Raw genomic sequence first — 13,105 nt, 5'->3', positions numbered from 1 at the left:
TAACTTTTGTTATGATTTGGCACTCTAAATAAAATTGAATTGAATTGAATTGAATATACAAAGGATCATTTTGAGGGTGAAGTATTCCTTAAGTACAGTTTTGTGTGTGTGCTTTACTTTTCTATGTTCTGCTACATTATACCGGTATTTTAAGGCATTTGTCTGACGCATGTAGTTACTAGAACCTTTGCAGATTAAGATTTTTCAGACAAAACATGGTCAGTTTATAAAATAGCCTGAATAGGAACATTTGCTCAACCCTATACACAATCATTGACAAGGGCCATTCTGGCCATTCTATAATGATGCCCTTTTCTCATGATACTTAACAACGTTACTCTGTTTTTACTTGGGCAGAAGTTTGGATGAAGAACTAGGTTCTTTTCTTTACACTATATTGCTACTTGTACTTAAACAATCTTCTTCCACAGGGCTGTGCTGTTGTGAGTAAACGAGAGCCACCGATGCTACTCTCGCGATATTCCCTCGGTGGGTCACGGAGGAGCAGTATGGCAGCCGTCGCGCTGAGGTCCTGCCGCAGAGGACTTTCACAGATTTTAAGTAATGGAGGGCTCACAGCTTTATCTTCACAGCGTCTGGAAGGTTTGTTCAAGTCTCCGCTTTGCCACGGTCAATTTTATAGCGCTCGTGTTTCATATAAGGGTATTTAAAGACAGAGAAGGGGGTGTGGCTCACAGACTGTGTCGTCTTAAAATGTAGGTAAACTGTGCGCCGTTTGCGCCTGTTAATGTCTTTTGCGCCGTCTGCGCTGATGCTCGTCGTTTTTGTAACCGCTTCGACTTTAATTGGCCTCACTTGATTGTGTAAATGTGCCTAAATTATTGGTAGCTTTGCTCGATATGAAATGACCACGCTGTTTCCCCACTATCCATGTGCGTTTTTTTCACTTTGCGTCTTTCATAACGCTTGAAGCCAAAGCTTATAAAATGCGATGTCAATCTTTAGTCAAGACACACAGGTCCGTATCTGTTGTATTAATCAAAGTTGTTTTGTTTTTTTTCTAATTTTGCTATTATACCGAATCATATACATGACATGTTTTGCCCTAGTGATAATACTTTGCTCTGTATCAACCAGGAGTCAGGAGACACAAGTCCACGGTTCAGTATGCTTCGAGACCAGACCTCCCAAAGCTGGCCTACAGAAGAGTGAAGGGAAAGAGCCCAGGTGTGGTCTTCCTCCCAGGGTATGGCTCCAATATGAATGGGCAGAAAGCTGAGGCACTGGAGGAGTTCTGTAGGTCTCTAGGACACTCATACCTTAGGTAAGTCATCCAAACACAACTCTTAAAGGGTCTATACTAAGACCATGCTCATGATCTAATACAAAAAAACATCAGATCAAATAGACATACCTCATACATACAGTCTTGCTCCTGGATGTCCATCGTTGTAGAAACACCTCCAAAACAATACAACTTTTGCACTCCGCGATTAAGCTCGATTCATATAGCTCTTTTTAACTGACCACAGAATATCCGAAGTGCATTACGTAATTGCAAAGATAAAATGCATGAACTGGAAACAGATGCATACACCCGCCACCCACCCACAGTTACACTCCCTCCGCCTCAATCGAAGAACAACAAGACAAGTAGACCGTAAGTAAAACCGTCTTCAAGTTCTCCGTTGACTGAGATAATTCATATAAAAATACTTAATGAACTTAATGCAAAATATAAAATCTAAGGGACTAAATTAAAATGATGCATCAGCTGCTAGCATCACATAACCAACATTATTGTTTACTTTTCAATCAACCGTTTCAGTATTTAAACAAAACCCTCTAACTATTTCAAACCTTTTGTTGTCCTTCAAAGCCTCCATTCTGGAAAAGATTGGATATGAAAAACATGGCTCCATCATACTTAATAGTCAAAGGCCTCATGTTCATTGTAGTATATAACTGATTTACTGTATGCATGATACAAAAAAAAAAAAAAATGTCCTTGGCTTCTCATGGCTTGCCTTTGTTTTACCCTCTGATACCCATGGTTATGGGCTGCTCTATTTATGTTTCCCCAGGTTTGACTACACGGGACATGGGGCCTCAGAGGGGGTGTTATCAGAAGGAACTATTGGTACCTGGAAAAAAGACGTCCTTTACGTGTTGGATGAGTTAGTAGAGGGACCACAGGTAAATATTTCCTCGGATCATGTCCCTTTTGTAAGTTACTGGCGGTTAGTAATGAATGAAGATATGAAAACTTAAATTCATATGTGGGAGAGAATTGAGAGTTGGTTCCCATTCAGAACAGATTTTACGTCAGGATGCATGCTCTCACGGATGAGCACTGACCTAGCTTTTCATGTGAGGCTCGTGTCATGAAAGGAAAACATCTTGAACACATCTGGCCTCTGGAAATGTATGAATGTATTTTAACAAGCCGAACAGGAAGAGCAACATATAAGACTTACAAAATATATATATATAATATACAAAATATAGATTTCAGTTGAGTTACAGGTGACATAGTTATAGTTGTTCAGTATGCATACATTCAATTTTAAGAGTATTTTAGACTTAGACAGACTTAGACAAACTTTATTGTCATTCACACACATTTTCATGTATACAAACGAAATTCCGTTGCAAGGCTCCAGAAACCACCAAAAAATATACAATATAAAAGGTAAATATAAAATATAAAAGGAGGCAAGATATAGACATATCTACAACAAATAAAATAAAATATAAAATAAAATAAAATATAATATAGCATCTAAGTTGACAGAGTTGACAGCTGTTTGAAGTGAGTATTAGCAGCAGAATATAAAGTATAAATAATGAATAAACAGTGGACGGTGTAGTGAACAGTGAATATAAACAGAGAGTAAGTAAGTATGATTATTTCTATAACAAATAGCCAAGTGTTGCATCGCCCCCAACAGTGATAGATAGATAGATAACTGTATTTATCCCCGAGGGGAAATTAGGTAAAGTATCTAGGTACAAGCATATCTGTGTTACCTCTCCTAAAATTAACCAGTAAAAATGTTTAGATACTCAAACATTAGAGCCACACACGCACCCTGTAAAAGGGAACTCAAAATGGAAAATTTGTGTTGTTGAAACACAATAAAATATATTCTTTGTGTCCTTTCTAACTACATGTCTCTTAAATGTATTTTTCTTGTTTGTTTTTTAAAGGCAGGCTAAATAAATCAAAATTCTAATGTTGATCATAGTTTCTACTTCCACCAGTGATGATTAACTTTGAGAAATGTTATTTTTTTTGTCTATTTGTTTTCCCTATAAACATTTAAGACAAAAAAACATTCTGCTTTGAATAATAATTTATTTTCCTCGTTAGAAAACTCTTAAAATTGCATATTCTCATTTTTCAGACTTCTAGGGTCAAACTCTTCATGTGTATCATTCTGCAGAGTGAAGCTCAAATATCCACGCTGCATTCTCAGGGCCCCTTCCCACACACACAGTGTTAACCAAAGCCCAGGGCTATAAGATACAAATTGCACTTCTACCAGCCCTGGGTTAAGTCTCTATTGGGTACGAGTAATTAGTGCTAAAAGAGCTGTACTCAGTATTCAGAGCATTAATAGAGCAGAAAACACATATTTGCTAAATAGTGGAGTAATTGTGTCCTGGGCGGATAATAAGGTCACTCTTCCTCTGCGTGTGTCCGAGTTTCTCTGTTTGTTTTGATAGCAGGTCCGGCTGTGAGTGCATTTTAAAGGATGTGGCCGTGAAAAAACGTCGGTATTTAAGATATTGAGAAACCTTCTGTGAGAGCCACGTAGAGCCCACTTTTTTTATCAGTCGGGACTTTAAGCAGTTGAGGGGACGGCTACGGCCTTCCAGAACAGTTTGCCGTTGTAGACGGTACGGCAAACCAGTCATTCTCCTGTAGGAGACAGTTGGGCTACAACGTCAAGAACCCATGGGAATGTTTCTCGAAGGCCGTAGCTGTACCTTCAACCGTCGCTGCTTAAAGTTTCAGTTTCTTGTTCACTTAGTCCTGTTAAGCACTTTTAAACCCCGGGTTAAGTAGGTTTTCAAGGGATAACTCTACAAACTCAGGGCTAACTCTGCTCCAGAGTAAAGTCAGCAAGACCTTGATTAATGCCGTGTTTACCCCACTTGAAATGTGCCAGTATTCCTCCAGTGTGAAGGCCTTCTTAGCCCCAGGCTAACATTTGCCAATTGTCAACATTGGCTAAGTGCAGTGTCAAAAGCCCATAAGTGAAGTACACATTTTTTGAGTAAAAAGGTGGCTTTAAATGTTTGTATTTTGTATTTTTTGTTTATCATCAAGCATTAAAATGAACACTATAAAACATATTTCGCACTCAACAAATTAACAGAAATGGATTTATTTGAGAACCAATAAAAGGAAATGGGGCAACAGCAGAATCAATATTACAACTGCTATATTCACTGTATGTTCCACTATGTCACCAGAAGATGGCACTGTATTACCACATTTGTAGTATCTTTAGTCTGCCACTATCATGATTATACTGCATTTGTCTGGAGTCTTTATGTAGTGTTTTTTTAAGGTTTTTATTAGTTTATTTATTAGTCTATTCATGGTGTTTTTATTTTCTTGTAGATACTGGTGGGGTCCAGTATAGGCGGTTGGTTCATGCTACTGGCAGCCATTGCAAGGCCAGAGAAGATTGCAGCACTGGTGGGCGTTTCCACTGCCGCTGATCATATTGTCACATCGTTCAACTCTCTTCCTATAGAGGTAGGAGCATTTAATGTTATCACATATATAAAACTTTTGTGGTCAATCTGTTTGGAGCTTTACAGGCATTTCCATTGAAATGTTTTTTTGACTTTGATTGGTTCATGTTTGAATGTGCAGACACGCAAGGAGTTTGAGGAGAAAGGGGAGTGGACGGTGCCCACAAAACACTCCGAGGAGGGTCTTTACAAGTTTAGCATTGACTTTCTGAAAGAGGCAGAAAATCACTGTGTGCTCCAGAGTCCCATCCCCATCACCTGTCCAGTAAGGCTCATTCATGGGCTCAAAGATGAGGACGTTCCCTGGCACATCTCCATGCAGGTTGCAGAACGCGTCCTCAGCCCCGATGTGGACGTCATCCTTCGGCGACACGGCCAGCACCGCATGTCTGAGAGGGATGACATCAAGCTTATGGTCTACACTATTGATGATCTTATAGACAAGCTGACCACTCTGGTCTGAGTAAGGGATGGGGCAGTGAGCTTGAGGGGTTGCTGAGATAAGGAGAGAAGGACTGTGTTTACTGGGAAGTCAACCCTCAAGAAATTTACCAAATATGACCTTTCATCCATCTGTTAATCTCCCCGTACTTCATCTGTCAATTCAACATACCGTTACAGTGCAAACTATTTCTAAAGGGAGCTTTCCTGCTAGCTGTTCCCTTATATCTTCAGGTTGCATTTGTATGTGTTCCAGGTTATTGTATGGAGTGTTATGTTGGCCTTTATTAGGTCCGCTGTTGCTGCTGTCCCGGCCATCGTTCTTACTGTTTGACTGTTTTTCCCCTTCCCCCTTTACTTAGACACATAGTTTTCCTGTGCCTTTTTTAATCACTTTTCACCTGTTTGGGCCAATAAAACCTCTGCACACTAGAGTGCAGGTCTCAGTCTGTTACCACAACTAACACAACATAATCAACAACTGTCTTTACTGATTTAGATCAGAGTGCTCTTGATATTGAACTGCAAAAACAATCCAACATTTTGAAAGTTGAGCGCTGAATAACAAACTACAAAAAACAATAAGTTGTAAGTTAAATAGTGTTCTTTATGAAAGTTGTACATCTGAAGTGTCAAAATCGGACCGCAACAGAAACCACAATGATTGCTAAGCAGATCAAAAGGGTATTAGGACATTTATTTTATAAAAATCCAGATGGAGTAGACTGCAAAACACAAACAATTTTGCCAGGCATTCTAGCAAGTCAACACAATGAATCACAGTTCCATAAAGTGAGTGAAAATCATCAAGGATTGTAGGCTGTCGGGTTTCTTTTTGTGAGCAGAACATTCTGTAACATGACTCCCCATACCTGATGGCCTTTAGCTGCTGAAAGGAGCCACTGGACTGTTGATTATTAACATATAATTGGCCACTAGCTGCACTATGTTCAATGGGGCGTAAACCAACCACTTAACTCTCTCGGTGCAATTTAACTGCAGCGGTGACCTTTAACTCATGGCTGAGCTATGTAGTCACTCATTTTTTGTGTCAAAACTAAAATCAAACCTCAGTTTATGGGAGCATACAGCACAGCGGTTGTAAGCAGAGGAAATGGTGCAAAAAGGCATTGCATATGACATGTTTACTATGGTCTCCCTTTGATATAGTTTTTACTGAAAGCATATTTTTGTACCACAGATCTTTTTCATCTTTTCTGCTTTGTAAGAAGTTGTTTTGTTGTCCAGCTGCGTAAAATAAGGCAGCATGCTTTCCATGTGCCACAGTGAAAATAGCATTTCCCAGTATTTACGCACCTTCTTTCATCACTGAAGTCTCAAATAAAACAATAAGTCAGGGGGGAAAAGCAGCTTTTCTATTAACAACACAAGCAAACATCCTCTCTGCTAGTGCCAGTACCAGTTTTTACCATCATACCAGTTATGATGAGGTAAATAGTGGGAATTGTTTCATTGTATAAAGTGGAGTTAATGTCCAACATGAACTTCAAGTCTCAGGCAAGAGTTTAAAAAGAGAATTCAATGAAGTTGCCTCCATCATGTGCTGAGTGTCACTTCATGCTGCCTGACGCTGAGCATGCACTACAGTGACCACTGGCCGGAAGCGGTGTCACGTCACATTTGGTATTGAGAGTCTCTGTGGACCCCTCCTTGGACGCTGGCAATATAAGACGAGTGACCCGCCCCTCCCGGACAAATGAGATCCAGCCCGGCCCGACGCGCCTGTGCCGCGCTTCATGGATGCTTCAGCAGTTCAGCATCCTCAGCCCTGCCCAGCTCAGCGGAATTAACACTGTGACTCGGGGCGCATCTGACCGCTCTCTCCTTGACAGTAAGTGTAGTCTTTATTGAATGAAACCCACCGTGAGTGCATGATATGTTAAGTATAATGTGTATGCAGCCGATTCAGTGTCGCAGCCCGCGTGTGAGCTTTGCGCAGTTTCATTTTGTTCTGTAAAAATGTTCATGTTTTAAAGGGCTGCAGGATGCGTGGCGATGTGGTGTCGTGACATTAGATGGCGGGACTTTATTGGAATTGGCTGAATTTATCTTTCGCCCAACATCAGATGCAGTGAAGACAATCAGCAGAAGAATGAACTCAAACCTTTTATATGCGGCACGAGGGGGCTGACGTAATTGAATTAAACTGTCTTGCAGGCTAAATATAGAACTATGGTTTAATTTGTACATGCATGTTTCCTAAGAGGGCAAACTTTTTTTTAAATAGATTTAATTATTTAATTCGCGTCATGATGACTGCCTACTGGAGGTCATACTTGAGCCATCACTGCACACTGCGCGTGCCGGAAACTGGCTTGATTGTTACCATAGCAATGAGAGGGTTGGTCTCTGTCCGGGACAGCAGCAGTGGACCACACCCTGCCCTGCTACAGCCTCCAGAGATGCGCCTGCTGGTCTGCTGAGCTGTAAAATCTAAAACTAAAACCTGTCTTTTTGCCCTTTCTTTAAACATTGAGATGGTTTATGATAATTCTCTCATGCTTTAGAGTTTCATTACAGTAAACAAAAAAAAAACTCTGAAAAGAATGTTATCCTGTAGCCATTTTTATCAGGCTACAAAATAGTCACAACAACTCACTAATATACTTATGTTTAGGGAACATGATGATGTTTTTTGTCAGGATGTCTTTGCAGTTTGTTAGTAATGCTATTTCAGGCTTTTGTTTTCTTCAGGGCCACAACATATATTAGAGTTTTGCGAGAGCTGCCATGGCGAACAGAGGGCCCAGCTACGGACTGAGCCGAGAGGTGCAGGAGAAGATCGAGCAGAAGTACGACCCAGACCTGGAGCAGCGGTTGGTGGACTGGATGGTTTCACAGTGCGGAGGAAACCTGGAGAGGCCGCAGACAGGCAGGGAGAACTTCCAGAAGTGGCTGATGGATGGAACAGTGAGTGGCTGGAGTATACTTAAAATAGCCCGTTGAATTATTGAGGCTATAACAAAATAGAGCTCCGTCAGATTTAAAGAGCCTGTGAAGTCAAAAAGGTAGGCAACCAGATTGGTGAAGGCTTCAGTAAATAACATTGAGCTTGACTATTATCATCACTACTGAAAAAGGGGTCCAACTCATCGTGTAGGGAAAAAAAGGCTCAAACTGAATTTTAAATAGCTAACTGTTGTGGTACTTCGAAAATGTAGAATTTTCTGGGAGGCTTTGGTGAAAAACTCCTCTGACTCCATACTGAACTTTCTTAGTACTGTAAGACTTTATTAACAACCAATTATAAAATGCACTTTTCACAATGCTGCATTGACTTCTTACTTGACACTGCAGCTGACTCTAATGTGAAATGTGAAAAAATCCTTCAGAGAAAAGCAGAGACATCAGTTTTTGCAGCAGCAAGTTACTCAACCGAGGACAACGCAATGCAGCATGAAACATGTTGCATTATCACTGACGGGAATAACCCACAATTATAAATGGTATTATCTTTCACAGCTCAATCAGTCAATGCATTAGTAAACCAATTTTCTTGAGGCAATGGCAACAGCATAAACCCCACCCCGCCCTTACAGAAATATTAATTATGGCATTTAAGCATGACATATAAGAGTGTTAGGGTGAACTAAAACACTTAACTGTAATATTTGTGTGATGTCAGTTTAATAGGACTGAGTCAGACTTCTGGCCTATTTTCTCCCAGATCCTCTGTAGGCTTATCAACAGCCTTTATCCGAGGGGGAAGGAGCCGATCAAGAAGATTCCAGAGACACAGATGGCCTTCAAACAAATGGAGAAGATCTCTCAGTTCCTGCAAGCAGCGGAAGCTTACGGGGTCACAACTACTGACATATTTCAAACTGTGGACCTTTGGGAAGGTGAGATCTACTGCTCGAGTGATATATAGTTATCCACAGCAAGTTCTTACTGCATGTCATGGCAAAATGGTCCTTTTGTTCTGGCTGCAGGAAAGGACATGGCAGCCGTGCAAAGAACTCTTATGGCTCTGGGGAGTGTGGCTGTCACTAAGGACGATGGTCATTACAGAGGTGACCGAGACTGGTTCCACAGGTAAAGAGAAACCTCACTGTACAGAGGAGCTTCACATTTTTTCATTACTGTAAGCCCACGATGCTTCATGTGCCTGTTCTTCACCTTGTAACTCTTGTTCATGTATAGGAAAGCCCAGGCGTATCGGCGTGAGTTCAGCCAAGAGCAGCTCCGCCAAGGTCAGAGTTTGATCGGCCTGCAGATGGGCAGTAACCGCGGGGCTTCCCAATCCGGTATGACGGGCTACGGTATGCACCGTCAGATCATGTAGTCCCCTTGTTAACTAACGGCGCCCCTGCTTCCAGACCTTGTTTTCTACTAATACCACAAAAGTTGTAGCCCCCAAACCTCCATTACCTTTCTAGCACCTGCCATGTTAACCTCAATCTTCCTGGAACTGCTGCTTTTTCCCTAAATAAGAGTCTTAAAAAATGATGTCAAATGTTGTAGATTTTCTTCTTCAAACTTTCTTCCCTTTTGTGCTTTTGTCCAAATTACATCTTAATGTAGAACTCGAAAGTCATTCAACTTTAATTTAGTCTTTAATTGTTTCAATTTAATAGTTTAAATGCAAAAAATCTCTATACAAAACAAGCCATCATATTTGAAATTTGAAGTACTGTAAGCCACTCTTAGCATGCTATTTATTTGTATTTATGTAATAGGCCTACATGTATTTACAAATATCATTTTCGAGTGATCTGTACTTGTTTAGCCTTAAACCTAATGGAACTCAATAGCTGACGATGTCTCTGCTATCTTGTCTGAAGACTTGTTGCAGTATCCTCTGTAACCAAATCAACCTCACGTTGTGCCTGGTTATGGGACTACAGAGACTGTGTCCTGATATATTGGCCTCAAATTATAAATGAGTTTCATTCATTCTGAGCCATGCCTTTGTTATTTGTTTGTTAGATTACAGCTTTGTCCATGTTGTGACCATTTTGTGTTCATTGCAAGTAAATGTGCAGCAGCCAACATGTATGACAGTGAAGTTTCTGGTGCCAGGTAAAGATATTGCTTGAATGTGCACTTTTATGTATTGTCATGTTTATATTTTTTAAATATATTTATATCTGGAAGCTTGTGAGAAGAATTATTGAAAAAAATAAAGTATGTGAACATATATTTGTGTCCGTCTGTGTAACACACAAGCTGGGTCTCTAGATTACTGTGAAGTCAGTATGCTATGTGCTTTTTTTCTTATCTTGGTTTTATGTTGCAGCTCCTCCCTCCCGCCCATCCCTCCCGTCTCTCCTGACTGTACACAGCAATCTAATAAAGAGGCAACAGCACAGCATAATGATTAGATTGACTGTTCTTCTACCAGATAGTCCTGACTCGAGCCAGAAAATGGTTGACTTTGATTAAGATATTAAACCCATTGCTGGTGCAGTAACGCTGTGTAGAATCTGATCTTTGAGAAGGGGGTAGCAACAGATGAGCACCAAAACAACATGCTTTGAAAACCATATTATGCTCTTCTTTGGGAATAGTTGTGTTTCTCTATTTATTTTGTACAGCTTTTACCATCCTAAGTTGTTCACTATACGCATGGTAAATCAGTCTAGCATCTTGATAACATCTGAAGGGCACTATCATTAGATAAGCAGAAACATTAGTCTGAGGCATTACAGTGTGGTTGGGCTTTGGACCACAAAAGGTCACATTTTATGTCAGTGATCCTGTTTATGGGGTCAATTGTTCCTGGCTGTTGACATTTTAAAAAGCACATATGGAAATGCATGCATGAATTCACATTTCATCTTGTTATTAGCATCCAATGACTGAACGGAGCACATTACAATGTTCTCCTGTAAATCTTAGACACAAACAGCTCCAATCTTAATGCCATATTTTTATTGCTCAATTAAAAATAAATTGCTCTGCCCTGCAGACAGAATGTAATCATTGACTTAAGTTTTATATCCAGTTTTCTTCACTGTATATAGGGAGGCAGCACACTGAAACTATGTGGCCCTTTGCATGTCTGGCCCTGACATTCATGCTGTGCTTATTATTAGCCTCAGCTAGACTGGAGAAGCATCCAAGGGGCACAGGTGATGTTTAACTGACATACTCAATAAGTAAGCCACAAACAGCTGGACCAATGAAATGGCTTTGAGGACGGAGGTCACTCTTGTCCAAAGTTCTTGTCCAGCTTGTTGTCTTTGGTTGGTGTCTGGGTTTTCTTTTGTTCCACCCTGATCCTCTTGAGTATTTGGATTTGTTACTCTGTGTTCGCATAAGAGAAGGGTATGTAGTTGTGAGGCAAACTATGCACTGGCTATAACGTCTTTTAGTCTAAAGGTTTTTGCATAGTTGGATATTTGTTTTGTTCGTGCATCAGGTACAATGTTTCAGATGAGGTTTAGAGTCACACTCTTGCTCCTTCTATTCGCGGTCAGGTGTGTTACACAGGAAGTAACCCAAAATAAAGGCTGTGTTTGTGGACAGCCTGGAATACCAGGGGACCCTGGACACAATGGTACGCCTGGCAGAGACGGCCGAGATGGACTCAGAGGTGACAAAGGTGATCAAGGTAAGTTTAGAAAAGAAATCTTCTCCTTTAAAACTTGGCTGTATTTTTAAGCTTCCGCTTGAGAATTTATGATAACAATTGTTTACGAATCATCCATTCCCAGGTCAAGTTGGCTCCATTGGTCCAGCAGGCAATGATGGCCACAAGGGAGACAAAGGGGAACTTGGTAAGTCTTTTCAGAGATAACTGCACCCCTGAAAAATAAACAGCAAAATAACTTGTGGTGAAACAAGTCAGCTGTATTTATTACATTTGTACATACTTTAACACCATTAATCCATATCATTTGTTGTCTCTGTCTTTCTAGAATTTGTACTAAATTGTTAACACTAAGCATCAAAGGATAGGGTTTATTGTGTGCTTGTCATTTACAGGTGCAGTTGGCCCAGCAGGGCTCAAAGGGAAAAGGGGAGAAAATGGGGAAAGGGGGCATCCTGGTAAAATGGGGCCCCAAGGAGTCCAAGGGCCCATTGGCCTGAAGGGAAATAAGGGAGAACTTGGGTTGCCTGGACCCCAAGGTCCTAAAGGCGATTTGGGGCCTCTTGGACCGGAGGGCCCCAAAGGGGAAATTGGCCTTCGAGGTGACAGAGGCATTCTGGGACCAATGGGACCCCCAGGCAGGCCAGGGTCTAAGGGGGAAATTGGTGTTCCAGGTCACAAAGGCAATATTGGTTATCGAGGGGACAGAGGGGTTCGCGGAGAGAAAGGGGATATAGGTGAGAAGGGAGATGCATTTGTCATCTCTAAAAGTGCTTTCTCTGTGGGTCTCACAGCACAAAGTAAACTCCCAGCAGCTAATGCACCGATCCGGTTTGACAAGATCATTTACAATGAACAGAATCACTACGATCCACAGACGGGAAGATTCACTTGCTCCGCAGCAGGAGCCTACTTCTTCACCTACCACATCACTGTCTTCGCCAGAAACGTGAAGGTGGCTCTCGTGAAGAACGGTGTAAAGATCATCCACACTACAGATAACTACCAGAGCAGCGAGGATCAGGCAGCAGGGGGCACTGTGCTGCATCTGGATGCGGGGGACAAGGTGTGGCTGCAGGTGGCCGGAGGAGAGCTGTTCAATGGGCTCTTTGCTGATGAAGATGATGACACTACCTTCTCTGGGTTCTTAATCTTTGGGGCTTAAATCAGACATTAGGCTTCTTTATAACTGCTGGTAAATGTTTTAAAGAATAGAAATCACCCTTTTGTTGACTCTATAATGCATTGTTAAATATTACAATGTACATTTACTCAACTACTGTACATATTTGAGGTACTTGTACTGGAGGGTTTCCATTATTTGCTTCTTGAATACTACTCATATTACAACACGCAAATGTCACTATGGTTTCTTTG

The 13,105-nt window shown here is 41.0% G+C and overlaps 3 protein-coding genes across 3 annotated transcripts; all 3 read left to right on the top strand.

Moving 5' to 3' along the window:
- The first annotated feature begins 495 nt into the window (after nt 1–495).
- Nucleotides 496–5,623, top strand: abhd10b (abhydrolase domain containing 10, depalmitoylase b). Its single transcript, XM_083935709.1, has 5 exons — nt 496–603; nt 1,099–1,285; nt 2,046–2,157; nt 4,595–4,732; nt 4,853–5,623. Exons 1-5 carry the CDS (start codon nt 510–512, stop codon nt 5,192–5,194), a joined length of 873 nt encoding a protein of 290 aa, XP_083791835.1. The 5' UTR covers nt 496–509; the 3' UTR covers nt 5,195–5,623.
- A 1,274-nt stretch (nt 5,624–6,897) lies between these two features.
- On the top strand, nt 6,898–10,272 carry tagln3b (transgelin 3b). Its single transcript, XM_083936571.1, has 5 exons — nt 6,898–7,024; nt 7,871–8,103; nt 8,861–9,035; nt 9,126–9,228; nt 9,337–10,272. The coding sequence occupies exons 2-5, from the start codon at nt 7,924–7,926 to the stop codon at nt 9,476–9,478; spliced, it is 600 nt and encodes a 199-aa protein (XP_083792697.1). The 5' UTR covers nt 6,898–7,024; nt 7,871–7,923; the 3' UTR covers nt 9,479–10,272.
- Nucleotides 10,273–11,562: 1,290 nt separating this feature from the next.
- Nucleotides 11,563–12,893, top strand: c1qtnf9 (C1q and TNF related 9; the record flags this gene model as incomplete). The annotated part of the gene is made up of 3 exons (XM_083936570.1): nt 11,563–11,749; nt 11,853–11,915; nt 12,124–12,893. The coding sequence occupies 3 exons, from the start codon at nt 11,563–11,565 to the stop codon at nt 12,891–12,893; spliced, it is 1,020 nt and encodes a 339-aa protein (XP_083792696.1).
- Nucleotides 12,894–13,105: the final 212 nt, after the last annotated feature.

The sequence above is a fragment of the Echiichthys vipera genome, assembly GCF_963691815.1.
Source record: "Echiichthys vipera genome assembly, chromosome: 21".
In the NCBI taxonomy this organism is placed as follows: Eukaryota; Metazoa; Chordata; class Actinopteri; order Perciformes; family Trachinidae; genus Echiichthys; species Echiichthys vipera.
The sequence above is the reverse complement of the archived record's forward strand: the minus strand, read 5'-3'. Positions and strand labels throughout refer to the sequence as shown.

Coding starts and splice junctions, on each gene's coding strand:
- abhd10b (XM_083935709.1), top strand. CDS start 510: ATGGCAGCCGTCGCGCTGAGGTCCTGCCGCAGAGGACTTTCACAGATT. Junction 2,158..4,594: donor AGTTAGTAGAGGGACCACAG/GTAAATATTTCC, acceptor ATTTTCTTGTAG/ATACTGGTGGGGTCCAGTAT. Junction 4,733..4,852: donor TCAACTCTCTTCCTATAGAG/GTAGGAGCATTT, acceptor TTGAATGTGCAG/ACACGCAAGGAGTTTGAGGA.
- tagln3b (XM_083936571.1), top strand. CDS start 7,924: ATGGCGAACAGAGGGCCCAGCTACGGACTGAGCCGAGAGGTGCAGGAG. Junction 8,104..8,860: donor AGTGGCTGATGGATGGAACA/GTGAGTGGCTGG, acceptor ATTTTCTCCCAG/ATCCTCTGTAGGCTTATCAA. Junction 9,036..9,125: donor AACTGTGGACCTTTGGGAAG/GTGAGATCTACT, acceptor TTCTGGCTGCAG/GAAAGGACATGGCAGCCGTG.